This window comes from Vidua chalybeata, chromosome 3, assembly GCF_026979565.1.
Source record: "Vidua chalybeata isolate OUT-0048 chromosome 3, bVidCha1 merged haplotype, whole genome shotgun sequence".
Lineage (NCBI taxonomy): Eukaryota > Metazoa > Chordata > Aves > Passeriformes > Viduidae > Vidua > Vidua chalybeata.
In genome coordinates, this window is record NC_071532.1 from 16706261 (window position 1) to 16733326 (window position 27066).

Here is a 27066-nt window from a genome sequence, read left to right on the forward strand (position 1 = left end):
AGAAACTTCCTGCACTGCTTATAGCCTGCTGTGTTATCCCTCCAACAGGTACTGGGATGGTTGAAGTCCTCCATGAGGACCTGGATTCGTGAATGTGAGGACACTCCTGTCTGTCCATCAACGGTGCCTTATCTGCTCAGTCTTACAGGTTGAGTGAAGCAGAAACCCATTATAATGACACCTGTTCCTGCCCTCCTTTTAATCCTGATCCTTAAGCTCTCAGTGAGCTTCTCATCCATCCCTGGTTACTGATAAGGAGGGTGATACCCCTTCCTTTCTGTCTTGCCTATCATTCCTAAAGACTCTGTGTCTTTCTATTCTAACACTCCAGTCACAGGAGCCATCCTACCATGTCTCTCTGATGCCTTCCTGGCAACTGTAGTTCAAAGGCCTCTTCACCAGCTTGGCAAACCTGTGTCCAAAGACACTCTTCTCTTATCTGATAGATAAACCCCAGCAGTGCTCCAGCAGACCAGGTTTTTCAAAGTGAGTCCCATGGTCTAAGTAGCCAAACCTCTGTTTGTGGCACAGTCCTGTAACCATATATTGATTCTCCAGATTCAATTGGCCCTTTTCAACCCTTCCCTTTAACTGGGAAGACTGATGTGAAAACTGCCTGTGTTCCAGAGTGCTTTATCACTGCTCTGTAATCCTTGGTACTCCTCTGGTTGCTCCTGGCTGTATCAGTGGTACCCACATGAAATAATAGCAGCAGGTAATTGTCACTGGACCAGATCTTTTTGCATAGTGAGACATTCAAATGACTGATAGCCATCAGGTAAGCCTTATGTTTCATACATTCCTTTGCAGCATTTGTATATTGATACTGGTGCCATAGCAAAGGGCATGATCTCAGGATTCTTTTTTTTTTTTAGTCATTATTATATAAAAAGGAGAGTAGGATAAGATCTTTAAGTCATTGTCCCTCAAAATCAAAACCCCAAAGCAACTGTGACTGCAGCTGCACTGTTGGCAGAAAAAGAAGTCTATTTCAGTTGCTGTTCTGACAACCATTCCTGTGTGTCACAGCAGTAAAATAGACATGAATCTAATTCTGACCTGGACCAGAGGAGAGGATATTTGTGCAGTCCCAGAGCTGCAGCAATGTTACAGCACAGATTTGCTGCCTGACAGAGGCAACAGTCTCTGTTGCTGGGCTGCTTTCTTGTCCTTTTTCCTACAGGGGTGACCTGTAGGGCAAGAAGAGTATCTGGGTCCCTTCTGTAGAGATCTCAAACTCTTGAATGCAGGATGGAAATCTCTTTATGCTTAGTGATATTCACAGCTGGAAGACCTTTCTTTTTTTTTTTGGAATTAAAATATGAGGAAGTTTCTTCCCTCAAAAGCTGCTGAGGAGTCTGCGGCCTACCCCTCCTGTTGCACCACTGTAAAGCTGAAGGTGTGGCTGCCTGTCTCTCCCTCCCCCTTCTCCCCTGCCTCCTTTTCCTTTCTCCTAGTCACAGACTGCCTGAGAAATACAGTGCTGCTGCTTTGGTACAACACTTTGGTAAATTTGGTACAACACTGTAACTCTTGTTTTAGTCTTTTATGGTAGGCAGTATAGGTAATGTGCATATCTACCTATGTAGGATTGTTCTAATTAAAGAAGTGAGGGGCATGACTGAACTTGATGTCCTGATTCTTGCTTTTTTTTTCTTTTTTTTTTTTTTTGTTTCTCATCTGTTAGTTATATCTATTTTTTTTCTTCTTAAGTTTAAAATAGCTTTTAGAAAAAAAAAAATTATAATAGTGGATGTAGCAGATGTTCTCTGTCTGTAAACAAAAGTTCTGGGGATTTTTCAGACTTAAGATTCAAGGAGATTTACTTTTTTTTTTTTTTGCCTTCTTTCCTCCTCCATCTCGCTGTAGAAGAATGTCAACCACAAGACTGAAAGCATGGAGGGCAAAGAAGATAAAAGAGAACGTATTACAGAGTAGTGATTAAGAAGGTTTCTTTGCTCTCAGTATTTCTTTTGTACTGTAAAATTTTGTCATGACTACATCTTTCAGTCCATACTGGAAGTGACATCTTTTTGACATACTGTAAAGCTTCAGTATGATTTTTTCATCTGTTTTTCAAGAAATTGTGGCCAAATTCGGACATTTGAGCTGAGGTGGAACAGGTCAAATACTCCAGAAGCAGAATACGCAAGGGTATCATTCCAAGCCCTGTCAGTTACATCTTAGTAATTTTAAGAGAGAAGACAACGTCTTTTTATGAGATGTTTTGGTTTAGTGATAAGGGCAGTTATCCTAAGCACAGTCCTATTCCCCATTTGAGCAGGAAGTTAAATTGAATGGATAAGTCCCTTTTCTTTCACTTGAGTTACCTGTTTTCTTCCACTTTACCTTTTTGTATGCTTTCTATCCAGTTTCACGCTTGTCCAGTAATTTAATAAAATTTTAATGAGCATTATAACTAATATTAATGTTTCTTTATATCAGTGAGAAGGGCAACAGTTTCATGTTCAGAGCTGTATGTAGCATTTGAATGTTTCTAGAGGGATGTGTTCAGGTGAATTTTCCAGTCAGTGAAATATTTGAAAATAATAATACTAGTTTGTTCAACTGCTGAAAATCTAGGAATTTTTGGTCATTTTTCCTAAGTATGTGAGTTTATCTTTTCATTTTGATGAAGAATTTCAATGGTTTTAAGCATAAATTACCTTATTTATGCTTCCTTTGCCTTTTATTTTAACAGCCTTTTAAAGGAATATTTTGATTAACCTTTATGGCCAACACTTGTGAAGTATGCTTGAGTGCACAGAAGGTCATAAATACTTGAAAATATATTTTTATAGATCATTAGCCTAAGCCATTTAAATTTAGATGCATATTTATTTATTTAAAGTGTTTGAGGAGCAACATTACACACTACTGTGGCATGGCATATGGCTTCTGTAGATTGAATTCCAGCTCTCAGTGGAAGGTTCTTCAGTCCTGCAACTTTCCTATTTTTTTTTTTGTTTGGGTTTGCTGTTTTTGTTGAGTTTTTTCCTGCATAAGATATCCTCTTTTTTAACAAAACCCCTTGGTGTACTGGCCCTAAGAATTGATGAGAACAGTTTCAGTCAGGAGGCTGTTGTTTGTGCAGCCCTCTGTCTCCCTTTCTGAGATGCCAGCAATGTGAGCAGTGAAGGCAGCACAGACTTACAAAAGCACCAAGCATAGTTTCATGAGTTCCATGATAAAATGTTTAGAAGCCATCCTAGAGCATGACTTATTTTCTTGTTTTTGTAGTTCTGTGATGGCAGATGAGCCCTTCCCTTTACTTTGGAAAAGTGGTCTTAATTTTCTAGCCACCCTATGTGTGGTATTAAGCTTACATTGCTAAAGAATTAGGTCTTCAGAGAGGTAACAAATAAATGAGACCATTTGAATACCAGTATATTGTGTGAAACTAAATTACTTCATTACATTACATTCATTACTTTAAAATGAAATGCTAGTGGGTTTGGAACTTAAATATTCAAGATTAAGATGTTTCAGTGTTAAAAACGCTTTCTACAGTTCTCCATTTACTTGAAACCCTTTCTACAACTACTTGTGGAGGTTTTACTGTAAGTGTTAATGAGTTTCTCATGTGGTGGTGTTGAGCATGGCAGATGAAGTCAGGAGGAAGTTAATAATTCAGGAGAGGTTTTTAGTGATGTGCAGTAAATAAGACACAGGCTAATCAAATGATGAGGAGAGGAAAAAGAACACTGATTAACTGACTGTTAAGCTCTTTGTTTTAACCTGAGTACGGTAGAGTCCTGATTAAAATATGTGGTGATGTAGTTAAAGGTTGTTTTCTAATGCATGTATGTAAGTAGGTTAATTATGATCGCCCATGGAACACTTGGTGTGTTACACTACCCCACTTCAGAGGGTTTGACAGAGTAGACAATATTACTGTACTATTTAGTACTTATAGCTTCCTTAGTTTAAATCAATTATATTTATAGATTACTTTTGAATACCAATTATATGGATACAATAAGTTTCTCAGGGTTGAAGTTACCTTCAGTTTGGTCTTTTCTTTCTTTGGTATAGATTTCTCCATTTCAGTCAAAATTAGAACTGCTGGCACTGGTATTTTTTATTACATTGAATAGTCAATAAAGGAGTCATGGGAGGCACTTTTCCAGTGAGTGTTGTTTGCTGACAGCATTTTTTTGTGATTTGGTTACCAGCTTCAACTTCAGGTCTTCTGCAGTCATTACTGGCCCCATCACTGCTCTCATTTCTGATTTCTCCCTTGTCATGGTTTACTTCTGACGTTTACCTTTCTTGAGTTGTGATTCCAAAATCTGTCTAGGTCTGGTTTAAGTGTCTTGTCCTTGTGTGGTGGTGTTCTCTTCTGTATCTTCTACCCCTCAAATTTGTTTCAACACAGTATGAGTTGAAAGTATTGGGAAAAGATGCCTTGTTTTTGTTCTAACTGCCGCTATAATACTAAAACAGCACGCTCCACAAATTTATTTAACTACCTCTGTGTAGACAGATGTGTTGAGAGAATTTATCTCTGTCCTTGTTGAATGAATATACTTAAGGAAGGTTTTCAAAAGCCTCTTGCTTGTCTTTGTCCATTTGAATGGATTTGTACAAGAGCAATAATACAAGGTAGAAACTGATACTCAGGCCTTCTGCCGCATTTCAGTACCAATTTGCATATATGAAGTACAGCTAACATTTTCTTAAAAATGACATAGAATATTCTGCTCTAACATTGTTGTAGAAATATTTCAGTCATTTCTTCAGAAATTTCTCCAAATTTACTAGGCAGCTGTATGAGAAGGTAAACTTAATTTTAGCAAATACTTTAGCAGCTGGAAACAGGAACTTATAAGGGCAAATGATGGGCAATAAAGGGCTTATGACTTTGTCAGTACTGTGTCTCAGCTTGGTGCGGGGCTTTTTGTTTTAAAATATTCATAAGTAGAATTTGTTGTACAGTAATAGGATAATTGTATACCATTAAAATTACACTATTTTCACTCTTAATGTGGAGGACTACAGTGCTTAAAAGTTGGAATTTCAGACATATATTAGGTTTAATTTAAATTTTAAACATAGTTTTTTGTTTCTCTGTAGGATTGTTGTCTCAGTGTTCACTAACTTTAGTTGGAGCTGTTTTCAGTTACGGGCAAGTACAAAAACATAGACCGTAAAATGCTCAAATTTGAGATTATTAAGGATTTTTATTTGCAATAACATGACAGTATCAAAACTAATCTTGGCAGTGTCTATTTAGACATTTGAAATTGGTTACACCCATCTTTTGGCTGCATAATACAGGATCTTAGTTCTTAGGAGTGAAGTTTATTTACAGGGATAACGCAGCCAATTTCTCTGTCGCTGCATCATCTGTTTCAAATGACTTATTACCCACATATTCATTCTGACATGCCGGTTACTGTCTTTTGAAAGTTATAGTCCTTCACCATAAAATGCTGTTTCTTCTGCAGACGAGGAAATATTTTGCAGCTGCCATAGAAGTCTCAGCCACTAACTTGCAGGAATCAGGAATGAAGCTTTGAATAATCAAGTCTTGATGAAATGTTTGCTAGACTTAAGACTAAAACACAATACTGCAATTTTAGGAAATACTAAAAAAACCGAATGCTTCAATAAAACATTTAAAATTCTTTTTTTCTAGGGTAGAAGTATTTTTGGTAAATACTGCATCTGAAAAGCGTAGTCTGTACTGGAGTAGGACAGGTCTGTCTGGGACAATATCCTGTCATGCATAAAGAAAGGCTAGGTAAGGACAAAAGGTTTTTGGGTAGGACCTCATTAGAGCATCCTCCCAACCCCTCAAAATGCACAGTGCATGCACGTCCTGAGCTGTAAGTGGTGTCAGTGCATGTAACAGGATTGATAATAAGCATTCATGAAAGAAAAGAATTGCTTTTTGAACCCTGTGTAACCTTTTAGTATCTATAACATTTCAATGCAAGAATTATCATGACCTAAATTTACACTCTGTAAAGAGCCACTTCTTGTGATGATTTTGCATCTGTCATGTAGTAATTTAATTTGGTATCTCCTAGGCAGTGAAGTGTCTTTCATCCTTGTATTGTTCAGAACACTACAGCCAGCGTACTTGAGACAGCAGTTTATTCAAGACATTGCAAGCCTTCATGAACTTTTTGGGGTGCAATGTTATTGTCCACATACTGTCTATATGACTAATAAGTGTGCAGTTCCATATAAAATTTTAATGCACTTTTTTTTTTGTTCTGGTATTAAGCAACTGTTGCTACTGGATTCTTTTTTCAGCCAGTTTTGCTATGCAGAATGCAGCATAGCTCTGATCAAAGGCATTGGTTTATTCTAAAGAATAAAATAAAATATGTATCTAGGTTGATGGTTTCTTGCAGTTGAGACAGCAACTGTTTCAAAACAACAACATTATTAAGTTCGATAGAACTGGTGATGGACTTTTAACTACAAATGTGCTGCCAAGCTGTGTGGCAGTGATTGCTTTGTATAATACATTTTTAAAAATTATTTCACACAGCTTAATTTAATCTGTTTGTTGTCAGACTTTATCATTTTTAGGAAGTTTGGAGTATTGGTTTATTTTTCCCTAGATCTAGTTGCTGACCTACTTATCTGTTTTATTTAAATAAAAATACTTTTCCTCTTTTACAGTCAGTCTACCTGTGGAAACTACAACATAGTTTTTACTAAGAAATTTTTCCAGTTTTCAATTTCTTTCTATATAATCTTAGAGATTTTCATATGAATTTCCAATTAGAGCAGCAAGGCCAAATGGTGCAAATGTAATTAGGATAAACAGATGGGAAATTTTAGAAGGTAGTAAAATATAAACAGAATGAGGAGTTTTGATACTGAACAGCATGCTTGCTATCAAACATCCAGTTAATTTACTTGTTATAAGCTGGAATGTAGGTTGGCTGTTTGTGATACTTCCTTTTCTTCTCTTAAAGGGAACTGAAAAATGTAATTTGATTGACCTAGTTTATCTTGTCATTTTAAACTAGATTAAATTGAAAATACCAATATTAATTTCCTTCAAAGGTGCTGAACAATCAATTTTAATTGTTAAAACACGTATTTAGTAACTACATCACTTTAAATTTTATTTCAGTGCGTTGTTATTGCAGATTTAATTTTAATCTTTTTATTTTCTAGGAATAAAATATGTTAGAGATGCTGTATTACTTCTGTTGAGTCAGATAACATTAAGTGGACATGTGTTGCACTTGAATGTGTTGTGATACAGCTGTGGAAAGATAATTCTATTGTAAGTATTACTATAGAATACTGTTGCAATGCATATTTACTTTATTATTCAGTAGCTCTTTAGCACATTCAGTCATTCTAAATTCTTCCATGTGAATTCCATTTCTTTTTTTTTTTAACTGGATTGGCAGCTCTGCTGGTACATTTTACCACCTTTTGATTAACTGTTTTGTAAAAATCTTCTTCGTCATGTCACATGCTGTTTTGATTTAAACGTAGTTATCTTTACATGTGTTAACTAATTTGTGGTATCTTCTTGATAGTAGTTTGTCTAATGGCATAGTGCTTGAATTGTCATTTTATTCAGTGTTTCCATTTTAGCCCTCATTTTGAGGCCCTCACTGAATTCTTAGTATTATTCAAGAGTATGCTCAAGTCCACTACATACTTATGTCTACTTACAGTACATTTGCTAACCTTGCAGAAATTCACTAATTGACATATAAATAGAAGAGAAATGCCAGCTATTTGGTACTGAGAGAAAAGCTGGCTGGTTGCTTTTGATTTTCTTTAGCTTCTCTTTCAATGAACACAGTGTGGTTATGAATGAATGAAATAATTGCTTTGGCTTGCATTTTCTTTAAGAGAGATTTGGAATACTCTTAAAGATTTTTTCAGCTGTTAGCAATTGAATTACTCTGAAGAGAAATTTAATCATATTTTTGTCCAGTTTCAAGTAAATCATATTGTGTGAAGTTTTCCGTAAAAGATTTTATCCATTTTTATGACATTTTAAATAGCTATGGGTTTTCTCTTCTGTTTTATGGAATATGTTGTATCTTTTATTGATAAATAATGGTAAAGTTCTGTAGGAATGCTTCATTTGGATTTCCTACTTACAGAAAACTTCTAATTTGTTCATTTTGCTCTACTTTGTTTGCAATACTAAATGCACACTGTTAAATTTCCAAAATAGATGTTTCATCATGAAAAACTGAGATTAAATGAGAAGCAAAAGTTCCATTAATTTAACACTCCTTTGATTTGGTGATATACAGTGGACTTGAGCTTAAAATCAGATGAGATCGTTCTTTTTCACAGGAAAAGATAATAACACATGTGCAAGTTACTTGCTGTATTTTGTGAATGTTTGCTACACTCTTTGTTGGTTGTGATTGTGAAGCATTATTGTAGCAATTATCTTGATAATCAGTGGTCAAATGCTAAAAGCTTTCTGACAACGTGACATACAACTTTGGCATTAGCTAGCTGTTTGTTCCTTTTGCAGAAGGTTACCAATTAAATCTGCCTAGTTGCATGAAGCAGAGCCTGAGAGTATGCAAATCTGAAGCTTCTCGCTTTCTGTCATTGCTGGATTCAGTACATGCTATTGAGAATGCTGTATTTTCAGAGGCTTTTTGTATTCTGCTCACAGTGTTTGCTGAGCAGAAACTGTAGCTAAAAATAACTAAAATGAATTTCTGTCTCTCTCTTTCTTTCTCACTGCAGGATGACGTAGCTTTGCCAAGGATTTATCAGCTAAGCAGAAAATGAGCTTAACATCCTGGTTTTTGGTGAGCAGTGGAGGCACCCGACATAGGCTGCCACGAGAAATGATTTTTGTTGGAAGAGATGACTGTGAGCTGATGTTACAGGTAATTGCTTCAGCCTTCCATGTGCAGCTGCTCAAATCATGAACTTAATGCACCAGCTTCATGCATTCCTTTTGAAAAAGAAATTCCCCAGATGTTGGGAGCAATTGTTTTGAAGAATCTTTTGTGTCCTTAGAAAAAAAAATAGTTTAAATGTGTTGCCGTTAATTATGCAGTTACTGCTTAAATACAGAGAATCACATTTTCTTCATATAAATCAAATGCGGAATGCAAGGATAGAAGATGAAATACATTTTGCAATATGACCAGTAAAGTAAGTAGACTCTGTTCCATAAAATGTGATAATGTTAAGAGAGCTGGATGCTTTTGAAAGGAGCCTTCTTTTTTTGGCAGCTTGTAATCTAACTTAGTCACATGATTTGATGTAACTCTATCCCCATGCCCTGATTGTGTTGTACAAAGGAAAATGTAATTTGTAGAGAAGAGTATTTCTCTGTCTCTGAGGAAGTTGAATGACTCAGTTTAAATAGAATTGAAAATACACAAGTCAGAATAGCTTGATCCTTCAGTAACTTCCTCAACTTTGAGGATCACTTTCTGGAGCTCTTAGATGTGTGTAGCTGTTGTTATGTAGCCATATTGCTTGCACTTTGCCCTATCAAAGCTGTAGTCCTCTGACCTGCCTTTTTCTGATTTTTTTTTTTATGACTGATGGTAGTATTTCAGGAGTTTCTTTTTAAATTTTTGTTATTTAGTGTAGAGGTCTTAAGAAGATGGAACTTCAAAACTAATCTCTCAACCCTTCCTACCATTCAATAAAATATTTTGTTTTGCAGATTTTGTTCCCAAAAGTTGTGTATGCAGCCACTATTGGCCAAATTAGAGTCTTACTTGCAAATGAAGTGCTTAGAGATGTAATCCTACATTTATTACTCAGAATGTAGTATCTCTACTAAATTGCATTTGGCTTTCAGCCTCAGAAGGCATTCAGATATTTTATTGGTGATGTTAGAAAGCAGTTGAAAGTAATCTTAATTTCTCTTTAAAAACAGATAGTATGATGTCTTGCTAATTTTTGTGGGCACTATTTAAAAAAACCCTAACAAACAAGTACACAAATAAGTCCACCAACATCCAAAACAACAAAAGAGAAACAACCAAAAAGTCCCACCCCACTGGTTCCTGCCCAGTAGATTATAATCCAAAAATGCTTTTATTTTACTAGTAACTTGTTTTAGAGGACTGTTGTCTGTAAATAAGGGAGCATCTCCATTCTTCTCTGCTATGCCATCCATAGTAGATCAGTCCTTACAGTGAAACATTTATTCTTTTGTGTTACAGAACTTCACCTTCAAAGGTAGCTGCCTCTTTTGATTAATACTGTGAATAAATTTGAGTTATTTACAAACATTATTTGTTGTGTATTTACTTCAGAGTTAGTGAAAAAAAACCAAGGGGCCTGGGGATTTCAGGAATATTCTTTTTAGCCTGCTGCTATGTTAGGTCTACATGCCAGCATGACTGTAACACCACATAGTGCTGCGAGGGTAGGAACCCAGCAAAGTCAAGCTATTAATGTGTTCTTGTTCTGTGTGTATAGCTCTTTGTGCAAGACCTTCCTTTCCACTCTTGACAACTTGGTTGTTCTCTTACTGCAAAGCATGTGGACAATGCATGATAAAGAAAGCAGAATTTAATGCTTTTATTCATAATTGCTTGACAGAAAACATATTATAAAGCCCTTAATGAAAAGAATTTCTACTCTTGTTTCATGTTTGATAGACCTCAGATCTCTACCTGTAAACACTGTTGTTCTAAAAGGTTTTGTTGATATCTAGGAACAGATCTGCCTTTTTTTGTAAATATGTTCAAGCATAATGTGAAGTCTTCCTGTTTAGCTAGCTGCTCCATTGCATCCAATGATCCATGCATCATTTATCCTGCTTGTGGATAAATACTACATTTCCCCCTTCTTTCACCTTTATGGTTAGAAATCTTTTTGAATGTAGATGGAAAAATCATCTCCAAGAAAAAAAAATCTATATTATTCACAATATCAGAATTGTTTGCAAAGAAGAATGCATTTATTTTCTGTATTCTGAATATTTTCTTAGTAGTCTGGATTGAATTGAAGAGTATCTATCTAAAATAACACCAGTTACAAATTTATTTTAACTGAGGATGGAGTTTTCCTCTTCATATTAGTATGACTCTTACTGCACTTATTCTGTGATTCTTATTTCTGCAGACATATATAAATCTTTGTGCTGGATCTGGCTGGTTGGTAGGGGTTTTTATAGAAGCCATTATGGTACTGTTTTGCATTTGTGACCAAAATATTGTTGATAACACACCACTCTTTTGGCTGTTGCTGAACAGTGTGTGTGCAGTTTCAAGGCATTCTCTCTCACTCTGCTCCTCCTACACACGCTTGACTAGGGGAGTGTACAAAATGTGGAGAAGGAGCACAAAGCAGGACAGCTGACCCAAACTGACCAAAGAGATATTTATTTTGTGACAAATAATGTGTTGTGCTTGGCAGTGAAAACTGAGGGAGGGGCTTTGGGGAAGATACCCACTGCTCAAAGACTGTCTGGGTACTGGGCTACTTGTGGGAGGTGGGAAGTGATTGCCTTCTCATCACTTGATTTGTTTTACTTCTTCTTCCTCTTTGTTGCTGAAACTTGACCCATGAGTTCTTTCCTTTTGCTCTTCCTGTTGTATCCCACATCCCACTGGGGCAGCGGAGAGTGAGTGAGCAGCTATGTGGTGTTTAGCTGCCAGCCAGGGCACCACAGTCTTACAAGAAGGAATTTTAAAAGCCCCTAAATTTGAATGGAAAGCTGCAATAACAAAGCCAAAGGAAAAAAGGCATTCAAAAGACTTGTACAGTCTTTGCACCTGTAAAGATCAGCTGAAATTAAGAAGTCCAAGTATATGCAAATAATCTGAAACTGAGGAGAACTGTTCTGAACATCTGTGATATTTCAAGTGTTTCTGTAAAAGCCACAGACTTGAGTAATTCTTAGTATTTCAGAAGATGTAACATAGTATCATGAAGTTTTGAGGATCTTTTCATGTCCTTTCTGTTTTAACTTATTTTTAATAGGATGTAGCACATAAAGATAAATAAATTATTAGTAATACAGTATGTATTTGAATAACAATATTGAGAGAAGTTCAAAAATTTTTTCAATAGCTTAGGTAAAAATAGGGTAATTCTTGGTGCAGTGCTTCCACTTGAGGGTGGAAAAATGTAATGTGTGCTTGATATTATAGGCTCAGCAGAACATGCACATCAATGAATTTCATTGTATTGAGATTGTTTTCACTTGAAAGGTTACTAAGTTAGTAGAAAATGAACCGTGTTGCTGTGTCTTCATCTGCCATTAAAAGCACTTAACTGATGTAGTATATTAGTGCAGCTTATATTGGCAGGGAATTTGTTCATTTGTCTGTCTCTTCCTTATTCTCCACTTTGATATCCTGCCCCCTCCCAGTATACCCCTCAAAAATGCAGAGCAAAATGAAAACTTTAAAAATAAAATGGTAAGTATAAGCAGAAGAACAGTGATCTCACTTCTTTGGGGAGAAAGCAAAGCAGTCATAAGATTAAATGGAAAGGAAGAATGAGAAAATAAAAATAAGGAAAATAAAAATTGAAAATAAGGAAAATACTAGTAGCAAGTCTCAAGATATGGAGAAGGAGTGAGGTGAAACTATGTGATTACAATAAGAGAAAACATTTCCTTAGGAGTACTGGCTGTGTGTTCTGATGCCTTGCACTGTCCAGTGCACTTGGTAAGGCAGGACTCTTAGAACTGACAGACCACAAATGCTGGTACACAGAAGTCACAGAAGTCTCAGACAGAAATGTACCATTCTCTGTGCAATACAGTCCTGAAAAATGAGTTGAGTAGCAAAGACAGAAGATGCAAACCTGAAATTAGGAACTATGCTGGTGGAAAGAATTTGCTGCTATGCAGTCATGTTGTGACAGTGCACTAGCAGAATTAAGAGCAAACATAAGATCAAGTGTGGGCTGATGGAGAGGATGAGCTGTGGTCTACATTCTCTTGGGAGTGCTTGAAGATGTCCAGGTGCTGACCATATGCATGCATGAAGGAGACACATCCAGCCCCACCTCCCTTGCTTGCCATCAGCATCTCAGGCTGCAAACACTTGGCAAGGAGTGAGTGATGAAAGAGCGACTTGGCTGTTAGGGGCTGCTGTTCTTGGATGAAATAGTAGCCAGGATTGTTCCTCATCACTGTGGTGATGTTTGGATGTGAAATAAAGAATTCATGGAATAAATAAATGGATACTGAAGTGCTTAAGGAAGGACTGAGAAAGCCAGAACTGATGGAAATAGTAATTCAGGAACTGCTCAGACATTTAGTGAAGAGGCTATAGCTAATTGGTTGAGGAAATTGAGATCAAGGAGAAACACTCTGAATGTTTGTGTACTATGGTAATTATCCCAGATGTGACAGGAAATGGTGTGTTTGAGAGAGAGCAACAACACCCCGAATCACAGTCACGTCTTGAATGATGCATGTAATTAAGGGGGGAGAGAAAGAGAGTAAGAAATAAAGTGAAGTTGATGATATTAGATTAAACATTAGTGATACTAGAGTGGACTGAAAAAAAACCCCTTTGGATAAGATATATCTGGATCTGACATATCATCTTTAGGGAAACATTAAGAAAATAATTATTTTAAATTAATTTTAGGATTCTTCTATGAGTACCTGGAGTTGGGTTAGAGATTGTCTTTTTCATATGTGGGGCTATCTTTTTTATATAATTTGAATAAATGTGCTATGTAGAAAAAAAAATAATCACACTGCTCTAAGAAATAACCATAACCACTTCATGTGGTTTTCAAATACCTTATTTTATTTTCTTTAATATATTTTAGTCACGGAGTGTGGACAAGCAACATGCTGTACTCAACTATGATGCCTCTACAGATGAGCACTTGGTGAAGGATTTGGGCAGCTTGAATGGGGTAAGTTAACATCAGAAATAGATAGCCCCCCACAGTGTTCTGTATCTTTATTTTGGGAATTTCTTCAATATTAATTGTACATTAATACCTTTTTCATATGAGTGTGGAAATGGGGGAACATCCAAAAGAAAAGTGTAATCTTTGCAGGGGTTTTCACTGCACATTTTATAAAGGGCTGCTGTTCCAGTAATAAGTGGGCCTTGGAGTAGGAAAAGCTCAGAACAATAAAAAGAAGTGTGTTACACTTATGTACTTCCACTGGTCATATGTGGAAAAAAATAATTATGCAATAACCATGTTGTATGAAAATCTATTTAACTAATACTGTATTTGCATTTGGTTTTTCAGAATAATTTTTATTAAAAATCTCAATGAATAATTTGTGTCAAGTAATTGCAAACTAATGCAGGAAAAATCCAGTTATGGGAAAAGTAAAGTTTCAGATGATATTTTATGTTCTAAGACTTTTCTAGGAAGTGCATATTCAGAAGTCTAGCTAAGCATCACTTTTTATAAAAGTTTTTCACATTATGGGATCTTTATGACCTGTGTGTTTGCACTTGTTATGGTTGTTATTTTAGAACTTTAAATGTTTGGCTCTGTTGTGAATATGTACAGAATAAAATCATGAGATCATCTGTGACTGCCTATTTGAATAATACTTAGAAAGCTACTGATAGTGAATAGTTTTGTCAAGTGCTTAAATAAATAGAAGATGAAGATGAACTCTCAAGTTACTGCCTTTTGATCTTTAAGTGCATTTCAAAATAAAACTCTGTCACTGTCTCTATTAGCTTTTCTGTATTTTAAGGTAACTAACTCAGCCTTCCAAAGAGTCAGACTCAACTCCATGTGAAACCATTGAAGGGCTATATCCTTTGAACAGTTGCAGACATACAAGGACTATGGTCCTTAAATATTTAATATACCTCTGTATTTTCAAAGTCGGTGTGCTGTTTCAAGGCAGTGATGAAAAATAAGTTCAGCACATAGAATTTTTTGCTGAGATATTTGATTTTATTCCCTAGTTGTGTAACTCCTGTAGTCAGTAGGCATACCTTCAGATTTTTGTTGCCTTATCACAAATGGAATTTAATAGAAATATATGTTAAAAGGTCTTCATTCAACTCCTTTTTTGCCTCTGATAAAGAGCTTTTAGTGATTTGCTTCACTTGATCTAATTAATTCTCAAGTTTGAGGTGAAGCTTCAGTTGGTTTAGAGCTGTTTACTCAGAGACATCAAAGGAACTCTTTCTTCCTACTGTTTTGGGACAAGGAATATTAAGTCTCAGGAGTTCAGTCCTTTCTCTTTGTCTTCATAGTGTTTTCCTTACTATCACTTTCCCACTGTGCTTTTCTTTCATACCTCTGCTTACCTTGGTTTCAGGTTAATGGAGAAAACACATTATTTTTGTAACACCATACTTAATTGTGTGGCAGAACAATGGCTCAGTACCATATGGTGAACTAGGTAATAACTCTTGTAGTCTAGCTGCTGTTTCCACTGAGAACACCACCTCCCTAGCAGCCAAGTGCCTCTTCTAGTGCTTCAGCAGCTTCTACCCTGTCTTATTTTGCATACTTCATCAAAAGATTTATTTTGCATCTCTCCAGTTCCCATCTCTTTTGAGAACAGATACATACTTTTCTTAGTATAAAGGATTGCTCCATTCCTGGTAGAATGCACTTTAACCTCTAAAGATAATTCAGACTTTAAGGGGAGGTGGCTAATACCAATATTTTGGTTTTGAGTGTTATGAGTGCTATAATTTAACAAGCTGAACTGTGATTGCACCTGATGTCCTAATGCCTGAATATTCTTATATGTATGGTTGATTCACACTCAGTTCAGTGGAAAGGTTACAGGAGACTTTTTCCTAGACTTTTAAATCCGGAAGTCTTTATCCTGGGCATCTAGATTTGAAAAAAAAAAAAAAAAAAGCAAAAGTAAATTTTAATCAGTTTTACATCAAGTAAAATTGTATTTCTGATAGTTTGTTGTGACTCATTCTGGACAGTCCAGTTGTTTTTTTTTCCCATACAAAAAAGATGAAGGAATTTCTCTTTTAGGAAGCAAATGTGTGCAGTTGCTAGCATGTAATTATTATTTCCCTAGTATCAGTAGAATTCAACTGTACATTTTTCTTTGACTTGTGAACTCAAAAACATACCAGAAAAAGTATTAACAATCCATGGCCCTGTTGAAGAACATTCTTCTCAGGAATATTTACAGGATATCAAAGTCCTTTCACACTGATGTTTCAGTGGATTCTGAAAAGCTCAGCAAACTTTATGAAGGCTTAAAGACAGTTGGCTCTCACTATTTGAAGAATAAACTTTAGAAATCATTTGAATGGAGTGATTTAAAGGGGCAAAGGATTCTTTATTTACAGAGTAAGTAGCTTTTTCAAGCTAGCTTTGTCTGGCATCCCAAAGCATGTCATGAGATTTTAAAGCTCCAGTGGCAGAGTAACTAAGACTTGGTTGTTTTATGCCATCACTTCAGTCATAACCATGAGGCTCTCAGTAGACTGTGCACACAGCCTTTGGAGTTCTCTGCTTTGGGTATGCTGTGCATGCACATGAATTTCAGAACTCTGACCTGGGAGGAAAAATGCATACATACATACAGACATAGATGTCTACAAGGTGGCCTAAATTCTCTTGGTTCACTGAAATTCAGAGTGCTTTGGGGATAGTCTTCACAGAGATTTTTGCCCTGGACTTTTAAAATGTTAAAGTCCAATGAATATGCCTGAAATATTACTGGAAGTTTCATGCTTACAAACCAGTAAATAGAACCTTTTGTTCTTATTTCCCATGGAAGATATTTTCTACCAAGTACGTAAACAGTTTTTAAAATAATGAAATAAACATTCTTTTCCTTTAGGAAAAGAAAATTAAATGGAAGATCCTCTTACTATTTTGGGGAAGGAGATTGTTTCTCTGTAACCACAGTTCATTTAATACTAGACTCATGAGCAACACAACAATTCAGATATTTGGATTTTTGACTTATTTAATTATTCAAGTTTTTCCAACTTCAGAGTGCTTATAAAATGGCATATTTCAATTGTTTCTTTCTTTAGAAACATGTACATGTTGGAGAAGTTTTAAATTAGAAGTTAGGATGATCCTGTAGGGTTGCAATATACTGAATTCTTACCACTGATTTTTGGTGTTACTCAGGTGCACAAACTTGGTCCATGTTTTCTTAAGTCCTTTGACAATTATTAGAAATAAGCTGCCTCAGTTCTCTCATATCCAATGCTAAATGCTGTACAAATACAATGATAAGTCAATTCTGGAAGTTAATTTGGATTGAAAAAAGCAAATTACAAGAAAAATAGTAAGTGGAGGTGCTAACTCAAGGGAACTTTAATCAACATTTCCATGAATATTGCTAACAAGATTAAATGTGCAAGGAATTTTTCAAGGCTAGTGTGCAACTTGGTAGTCTACTGGTGTTTTACCTTCCTTTTGACATAGTTTGTTAAACAGCTGGCAATTTGAGCTTATAGTTTCCTTGTGAATCACCAGTAGAAAATTTGTAGTGTGGAAGACTTTCTTATAAAATTATTTAAATTATTTAATTTTGTTGTTTTGGAATTTAATGGTGTTTCGTTCTATCTTCATTTGTTTCTGCAGACATTTGTGAATGATGTGAGGATCCCAGAACAGACATACATCACTCTGAAGTTAGAAGATAAACTGAGATTTGGATATGATATCCTTGCCATGAAAATGCAGTGTTGGGATGCACTTTTCTTGTTAGAAGTATGGTTGTGTTAAGTGTTCTCATTGCTACAGAAATGCCTATATTAGAGAAAATCTCAGGGTTTAGGATATTTTACCTTGATAAAGTACATTTCATTGTCTCTCACTGCAAGAAACCTCAACTTTGAATTATGATTTAGAACATAATGTGTATCTTCTGTGTTGCAAAAAAGTACTACTTTTCTTTGAGGCAAATACACAAATATTTGTATCATATGCAGTTGTATACCAGCAGATAAGATAAGACTATAATTAATTATTCTGCAAACTACTGAATGAAAAAAAAAAATACTTGTATTATTAAAACCCTAAGGTATCGACTCAATGTTCTGTTTACATATAGTAAATAACTTCATTTGCTTTGATGAATATGGTAGTGTACAGTATCCTAACAGTGGCATATTTTAAAAGCTGTCACCATTCTAGTGGCATAATAGCTGCACAATTGTTACTTTTCTGTAAAATCCTTTTGTGAATTCAGAGTTTTTTCAGTATTTTCCTTATCATTTCCTACATACTAATCTTTTTACTGTGGTCAGGGGAGAGATGAGAGTCCCTGAAGAAGCACTTAAGGTAACAATGTGCAATTCCTGGATGCTTTTTTGTCAATGTACATTTATTATAACATAGAGGGGTTTTTTTCCCACTCTTTGAGGGTTTGTGTTTTATTCTCTATTTAATGTCATGTAGCATGAAAAATTCTCAAGCCAACTCCAGTTATCCCAAAAATCTTCAGAGGCAGAAGGATCGAAACAAAGCAGCTCCAAAAGTTCAGAGTCCAAGGTAACCGACTCCACAGCTGAAGTGCACCACAAAACTACAGAAGCACTGAAATCTGAAGAAAAATCAATGGGTAAGGATCATTTTTTTGTTGCAGAAGCACAAAAGCTTGGAAAGGTTAATTTGCTTCAGTAGGATGATTGTGAAATTCTGTAGACGGTAAAAATTTCACATATATGAACATTTAACCATAGTTAAGATGTAAATAATATTTTTGGCAGTTAATTTCTACCTTTTTTATAGTAACATCCACATGTTAAGAAAAATTTTAAAGAGAAATTTGATCAGCATGTGTAAGATTTTTGCATGTCTCTTTCCCCAAATCACAAACTTGTAGCATTTGTAGCGGGAAATTGCTATTTTTTGCAGTTTAAGTGAAAGTATTTGTTCAGAAACAGTTTGTACTTTTTACCATTACCATTATCAAGTGCACTATTTTTCGTTTGGTTGGTTTGGGGTTTTTTCCCTTTTTAAATGGGCAGGAGTTCTGTTTGTTTGTTTTGCAGTTCCTAGCATTCTTTGTTTGATGTGTCAGGATATAAACTCAGTGTTCTATTGTGGTTTAAACATTTGTAGATACTTTAGTTTCAGGCTTGTTTCTACACCATCATTCATATTTATTTAATGTGTCATAGTGGCTCTGCTGTGGTTGTCTTAACTTCATGTAGTTTGTGCTGCACCCAGCTCTGGGCCCCCAGTATGGGAAGGGTTTGGACCTGTTGGAGTGAGGCCAGAGCAGGGCCAAAAAGATGAGCAGAAGGCTGGAGCAGACAGGCTGCAAGATGGAGTTGTTCAGCCTAGAGAAGGAAAGGCTTCAGGGAGACCTCATAGCAACCTTTCAGCACCTAAAGGGAGCTGGTAAAAAAAAGAGGGAGAGCATATTTTACACAGGCAGCTGGTGATAAAAGACTAGGTCCGATGGTTTTAAACTGAGAGAGGAGAGATTTTGATTAGATGTTAGGAAGACATTTTTTACTGTGAGAGTAGTGAGCCACTTGAACAGATTGTCTAGAGAGTTTGTGGATGTCCCATCCTGGAGGTATTCAAGGCTTTGAGCCAACTGGTCTGGCAAAAGATGTTCCTGCCCATGGCAGGTCCCTTCCAATCCAAACCATTCTCCGATTCTCTGATGAGCTTCAGCATGAAGCTTGCTGAAGTATAGTGGATATAACCAAAAGAATTAGAAAGGGATCAGGTATTATTGTTTCCTTAATATGAAACTGTCTAGGTCTGATTTCTAACCTGATCAATGCTCAACAGTTTTGTTTAGGTTTCATCTATTCTTCCAGGAGACTCACTTCAAAAAATTCTCTTCCCCACATCCAGGATTCTGTGGTATACTTAATTAACCTGTTTGTTTTGTTGTCTAATCCAGAATCTTGTTAAGGGTACATCTTATTAAAGTTGCACAGTGGGGGGGTTTTATCCTCACCTTCTGTTTTTTTCACTCTTCCAAAAATAACAGTCAAGGATTGGGATTAATATTTGAGTACAACTCTCAGAAGCTTTTTGGGGATTGATTCTCTCACTGTTGCTATATAAATGCACATCTGCTCATTATTGCTAATTCAGTGCACAGGAATAGAATTATGGGATGGTTTGGGTTGGAACAGAGCTTAAACATCACTTAGGTTGCACCCCTTGCCATGGCCAGGGACACCTTTCACCGGACCAGGTTGCTCAAAGCCTCATCCAACGTGTCCTGGAACACTTCAGGGATGGGGCATCCAGAAATTCTCTGTGTAACCATCAAGTTTTTTTTTTTTTAATTAATATGGACTAAGGCCTAATGCTGTGTAAAAAGGAAGTACTTAATGTCTTAAAATCATGTTGAAACCTTTGGCATGGCTATGAAATCACCTTTGGAATGCAAGTATATAAAATACTGAAAAAAATGTTGATATTCCTAATCAGAAAAGTAGCAGACAAGCTCCCAAGATAGATTTTAACATATGATGTTTTATTATATAAAGACTCTTTAAAATACACTCAGAACATCCGTATGACACTAGAATAGCTAAATCTCTATAGGGTGAGGTGTTCTTCCAAAAGATCAGATCAAACCTAACCCAGCCAATTTATCATCAGGTTAGAAATCTCAATTATATCAGTGGTTTTTTTTTCTTATTTATTTTTGCATTTAAACATATTTAACCATGTGTACAGCACTTTCAGTTGTACTATAATTTAACTGATACCTTTAAAAAAAAACCCAACTTGTAAAATTGATTGTGCTCAGTAATGTTTTACACACAAGGTAACTTTCAGCACTCTGTAGTAGCTGTCAGCAACTTGGAACCTTGGCAACATTGCAAAATTTGATCAGTTTTTCATGCAGTGAGTTCAGATTTCATTGAAAGGTCAGTGTGGCTAAGAATGAGAATCTTCTCACAGAAATAGCAGCAAACAGCTTCTAGGAATATTCTGCTGTCTTGATGACATCAAATTGAAAGAAGAAATAATATTTACAGATATATCAGGGTAACAATAAGAGATGGTGGCTGCCTTTGCATAAACATTTGTGCCAGAAGTTTTGATCGGGTCATTAGTAAGCTTTTATATTTAGAACCCGGATCAGTTGTCTGGCCTCCAAGTTTGTTTTGTATTTAGGCAAAAGCATGCGACCATTTCACTTCAGCTTCCAGGAGAAATGATCCAAGCAAATTACTTTCTCTTCATGTGATTTTAACCTAAATATCACAGCTAAACAGAAAAGTTAATTCCTCTGCTTTGGGCTGACTTTATAGATATTTCTGCCATGCCTCGTGGGACACCTTTGTATGGACAGCCAGCCTGGTGGGGTGAAGATGAAGCTGATGAAAAAGGCAGTTGTAAGCCAGATAGCAAGCATGAAGAAAAAATGCCTGAGACAGGGGCTTCAGGTAGGTGTGTCTTCTTATTTTGGGTCTGTTTTCTCTTTACTAAACTGTATATATTCTGAAATAGGGCACTAAACAGATGTTGTAGGTTTCACAATTTGCACAGATTAAAGCCTATTAAAAGGTGAGGTAGTTGAAGAATATATTTTTGTGAGAAACTATGTGCTTACAGAGATCAGTTTCACATATAATGTGTCAGTTTTCTAGCATATAAGTAAGTATAGCAAATAACATTACCTGAACCAGTGTGTCTTTTTTTTTTTCAGTTTTATCCATATCTGTCATTTTATATACATAGGAGTATTTTATTGAAATAATTTCTGAAAATAAATGGTGGATTTTATATTTGCGTCTGACTTTTAGCTATATAAGGTTATCTGTACTAACATTCTCTTCTGCAATTCAATAATGCTTTATTAGTGGGAATTGCATGTCATAGTTCTTGAAGTAAAGATTTGTGTAGTCTAAAGTTAAACTGGTAATGTTTATTCCCCTGTATACAGACCTTTTTTATTAGTTAGCTTGTCTAGACACAGTATGTATTGCCAGAACTTCAATCTCAGTACCTATAATTAGGCTTTTATATCTATCATCAGGCATATAAATAAAGTGACTGCGATTCTAATAAAGACAGTAACTTAAAACGTATTCAAGTTAGAACAAAATTCAGCCATGTTTATTTAGCACTTTAGACACACATTTAAGGTCCAGCAGTTTTAAGTTTGCAGTTTTTCATTGAGGTCAGAATTTCTCTTTTCCTGTCATGGTACTTGCCTTGGTTATGAATCATATTTTGCAAGAGCTGGAGTGCAGTCTAAAAACATGTAAATCAAACTAAATGAATGCTTTAGAGTAGTAAAGGCAAGATCTTTGGAATTAACTTTTTATCATAGCCTTTTTAATGACCTCTTTCATATTATTCTAAAGTTACCATTCAGACAGTAGAGTAAGTCTATTAAGATTTGGACTATTATAAAGAAACCAGATATAAACATTTAAATTAGTTACCCCTCATTAAATATAGGATTATTGAAAAGTAATTTGCTGAAGTCTGTGATTTTGATGCAGTACCATGCCATTAACAAGGTGACACAAGATGCCAGCTTATATTTAGTAGTGTGCTTGTTCTTATTTTTTATAATTTTAAATAGCTTTTTCAGAAGCATCAAATTGCATCAAATGGTTTACATGCTCTTGTATTTATTTTATCAAAAGATTTTTCAGCAGATGATCAGTGCTTCTATCTTAGTTCCTGAGCTCCAAGAAAAATAAGAATCCAACTTTCACTCAAACTAATCATGGAGATGCCATCTGTTTCAGTAGTAGACAAAAATAAGTTTGTTCTAGACTCAACTTCAGTAATGGGGATATTTTTGACATGATTTGCTTAGTGAAGTCATCATAAGGTAAATGATGAATAGAGAAAATAGATTAATATTTTCTAAATTATTTATATTTGTTTGTTTGTTTTCCATATATATACTATACAAAAACTAAACTTGGGCCCAAAGCCTTCTTGGCAAATGCAACATTTTGTCCTTTTTTTAAAAAAAATTACAAATCCCTTTTATTTATGTTGTTGCTTTTGTTTAGCCATGAATGTATCTCCTATGAATAGTATCGATCTAACAAGAGTATAAGCAGAGCTTTTATTTCCTCAAACTGAAAGACTCATAAATCTGCAGGAATGGAATTAAGTTTGAAAAAGCACATACTAAACAAAAGCTTATGTGAAAGGAAGACGCTGCTGAGAAAAATCCCAAACCCGACATTTTTGCAAAACCATTTAATTTGTGAGGATGTGGAATGAAAATCCTGTGTATACACAAATGATTTATTTATCGTGATCTCCTAATCTCTGAGCAGACATTAATTGTATGTTCTCCTAGTCTGGTTTTTGACTATTGTTGATAATTTTTCGTAGTGTTGGCAAAGAGTCTGAGAAGACAAACTTTATAAGAGTTGACATTTGCTGACACTTCTACGGTCTCAGAACACTGTGTCTATGTAGAACTGTGCAAAAGACATTCTGAATGTTTTCATGCAATTATAAAATCATAAGATTTTTGGGCTGCTTTGGCCTATAGTTATGTTCTATGGCAAGATGCACTTCTTTTCAATAAGTTATTATATATTTTCTTCAAGCACTTAGGCTTTATAATATAGATGAATATAATTTTAGGAAATAAATATAAAGACACACTTGTATGAAAGAAAATTGGAAACTTCAGAAGATTGTCGTGCTTGGATATTTTTAAAATATAAGCAAACTATGAAAAGATGTTCAAGATTGGTGCAGCTAATTATTCTTTCCTGGGTAAATTGTATTAAATGTTTAAAACACTGATCTCGGACATGCTTTTTAATATACACTGCCTAAAAGTAAGTACATTACAGGTAAATTCTTACACTAAATCAAATCAGTAAGTCAGATAACATTTTAACAAAGTAATCCTATTAAAAATTTCTGTTATGCTTTAATGATTTATTGCATGATTATTTATTGAATAGAAAAGAAGACTTGAGTTCTAAGAGATGGGGTAAGGTTTAATGAGGAGATTGAAGTGAGAGATTTATTTCTGTTAAGCCAACTATAGACAATTACTTTTTACAGTCTCAAGTTAATAAGATTGTTTCAATGTTACTGTATTTCTGTCACAAGAGAAATTCACTAATGAAAGTTATTTACAAACAGAGCAGAATAGCCTGGAAAACTTTGAAAAGAAAAAACCTTTCTACATTTTTCAGACTTATGTAATGCTCTAATTCAATGATCCAGAGATCTACTAGCCTGTATTAAAATGAACAGTTGTGTGTACACCTCTGGCGTGGCTTTATGCTGCAGCTGTTAAATGTCCATGTTATTGGCAGGTTTATTGGCTGTGTAATTATTATTACTGCCATATGTTACACTCTCACTTCCTGGGATAATGAAAACTGCATTTTCTGCTGATCTTACTTGTAGTTGTAGAATGCCTTTACCAGAAATCTAAGAAAAGACAGAAATAAATTTTTAAGAAGACTTCAGGATTCTGAAGTAAATCTTTCCACTTGGTAAAAATTTTAATTCCAGCACTGCATAAGAATATGTCAGATTAAACATTCCTTGCTTTTAAGAAACTGTCATTTTCAGGTAAAGCAGGCTGACAGTTATTTGAGAAATACCAGTGTCATCAGTGTGTGTAGGAGTTTACACACATCGTAATGTGTGATGCTTAATCAGCAGTATTAGCAGTTAAGTTCCTAAAAGTTTGTTCTAGAATTTTGATGAGCTTTGTCATGAAATATGTGCAAGTGCTGCATATAAAGCTTGCTTGGCAAAGCTCTAGCAGCAAATGTGCACAGTATGTCGTGGAGAGCTTACAGAACTCTAAAGACCCATCACAGCAATATATTTAAGGAAGATTAGTTTCGTCCTTTTTTTCACTTAAACTCCTTTAAAGCAGGTAGTTAAATTATTTTTATGAGAGATGGGGATTTATATACAGTGCTGGTTTATATTTCTATTTTGAAAGAGCAATTCTGATTTTTTTTTCATAAAACTGGTTATGAAAGCATTAAAAGACAAAGATCTTCATATTCAATACTAGGTGAATCATATGAATTTATTGAAATCTTGTCTTTAAATAAAAAATGAAAAGTTTACTTCAGCTGCAAAGCAAAAAACCCCAAACAACTAAAATGTAAGTGGGAAATAAAAAGTAGGAATATGAAGAGAAAGAGGAAGGAAAAAAAGAAACTATTAATTATTTGAAAGCACTAAATTCAGCTTCTTTTATTACACATACCATTGCACAGTGCCAAATAAAAAGCTATCATTAAAAATATTTTGGTGTATTGTGTAAATATGATATTTTGGCTGTTTTTCTTACACCTACTGCAAATAAATATATTGCTTCAGGCTTACAGACATTTTTTACAGGAAGTGCTTTGTAAATGCCAGATAATTTTCTTTTACCAGTTTCAATCTTAAAATTGTATTTTTAAGGCAGAAAGAAAAGAGCATTACTAAAAATCTGAAGATTGTGCAAAATATTTTCTGAGATTTCTGTCATTGAAGATTATGATGTATTAATACGCAGGGGCAGTTTTTTGCACATCTGAATAGCACTGACACCTATGATTTTTCTTGTCCAGGTTAACAAGTAAAATGTTAAAAGTCTGACTACTTGTTTGTGTAACTTAGAAATAAGACTTAAAAAAACCCAGAAAGTCCTAGAAAGTGTAATTGATTCTGCTAATGTCCCAAAGTGAATGTTGCATTTCCAGTGGTCATCTCTGAATAGAATAGAATAGAATAGAATAGAATAGAATAGAATAGAATAGAATAGAATAGAAATCACTGAGGTTGCAAGATCATCCAGTTGAACCACCCACCCAGCACTGTAACCACTAAACCATCACCCAGTGCCACATCCAGATGCCTCTTGCACATCTCCAGGGATGGTGACTCCACCATATCCCTGGGCAATCTATTCCAGTGCCTGACCACCATGACAGTGAAAAAAAAAATTTCTAGTGTCTAGTCTAAATCTCTCTTGTCTCAGTTTAAGGCCATTTCCTCTGGTCCTCTTGCTGCAGGCACTGTAGAAGAATCCAGCCCCACCTCACTACAGGCTCCTTCCAGGGGGTTGTAGAGTGTGATGAGATCTCACCTGAGCTTTCTCTCCTTCAGACTAAGCAAACACAGCTTCCCCAGTCATTCCTCACAAGACATGTACCCTAGTAAAGGATCTCTCTGAATCTCCCTTTGGTTAAGCCTGTGGTTTCCCAAATATTCCATAGTTTCCCTCCTATCCTCTCCTAGACTCATTTCAATCATAGTATCACTGCAGCTGGGTGGCAGCTACCAATTATTGCTTCCTTGCTTGCCCTGTAAAAACAGTTGTTCAGTTGTCTTTTGTCACTCAGCATCTTTGAAGAGTGAGAGCTCCCTTTTTACAGATAATCCTGCTACTTTTTCTGCCCCTTTCCTTTTAGTCTTGCCAGTTATGAAATCCCTTCAGTCCCTGAAGAGATTGAAGTGCACAACCTATCCAAAACTCACTTGCAATTGCCTTTCTTGCCAGACATATACTATGCTTGCTCTGGTTTAAAAATTATAGAGCAGTGACAACCACTATCTTCAGTATTTGCTTGAAGGTTTTCTCTTAAAGGTGTCTGTATTTAGTCTGATATATAATTTCCTTCATCTTGGCAGATGACTTTTTATAGTAGGATTTCAAAGGTAAGGCTGTTTTATAAATCACTCTGTAATATTTAGAAAGCTGTAAGGACTTGCATTTAGAGTCTGTGAGAAAAATATTGAAGGGTGGTTAAGATCAGGATCTGTATTAATTTTTTGCTTCATCATTTTCTATGTCTTATTCTAATCAATTCTGATGCATTTAACTTTCCTAAAAATGCACTTCTGTGTACTAAAAAAAGTATTTCTGTAGTTTTAAACTGTGTTTTTAGAACACTTCTATGGTCTAAAAAATACTTCTGACTGAAAATAGGATTTTTATGTAACTAAAATTAACTTATACTTTGGATATTTTTATTTATATAATTGTTAAAATTTTTTCTAGTTTAGTAAAATTTACTATTTAGTTGTAGTTCAGTTTCTCATGTCTTTTGATTAAACTCTGTCTTAATTTAGATTCAAACTATATACTAGCAGCTGTTTAATGAAAAATATTGGAATAAGATACTGTGCATATTATTATAGTATAAACAGTTGATTTGATATGTTAAGTTTGGTGTAGACAAATTTCACACAAATTTTTTTATGAAGTCCTTCATCAGTGCTGGAAAACCAGTGTGAGAGATT

At 35.2% G+C, this 27066-nt stretch overlaps 1 protein-coding gene across 9 annotated transcripts in view; it reads left to right on the forward strand.

Annotated features, from left to right (window-relative positions):
* The window catches only part of CEP170 (centrosomal protein 170), a 92241-nt gene that overhangs the window by 15763 nt on the left and 49412 nt on the right, over positions 1-27066 (forward strand). For 8 of the 9 annotated variants that reach the window (XM_053938769.1, XM_053938771.1, XM_053938774.1 and 5 more), the window contains exons 2-8: positions 7144-7255; positions 8704-8849; positions 13729-13818; positions 17467-17545; positions 18110-18168; positions 18286-18448; positions 21123-21257. In XM_053938769.1, the coding sequence (XP_053794744.1) occupies positions 8745-8849; positions 13729-13818; positions 17467-17545; positions 18110-18168; positions 18286-18448; positions 21123-21257 (631 nt within the window). In that variant the 5' untranslated portion in view covers positions 7144-7255; positions 8704-8744. Of the gene's footprint in view, positions 1-5701; positions 5747-7143; positions 7256-8703; positions 8850-13728; positions 13819-17466; positions 17546-18109; positions 18169-18285; positions 18449-21122; positions 21258-27066 lie in introns of those variants that run through there. The other variant, XM_053938770.1, reaches the window with a different exon arrangement.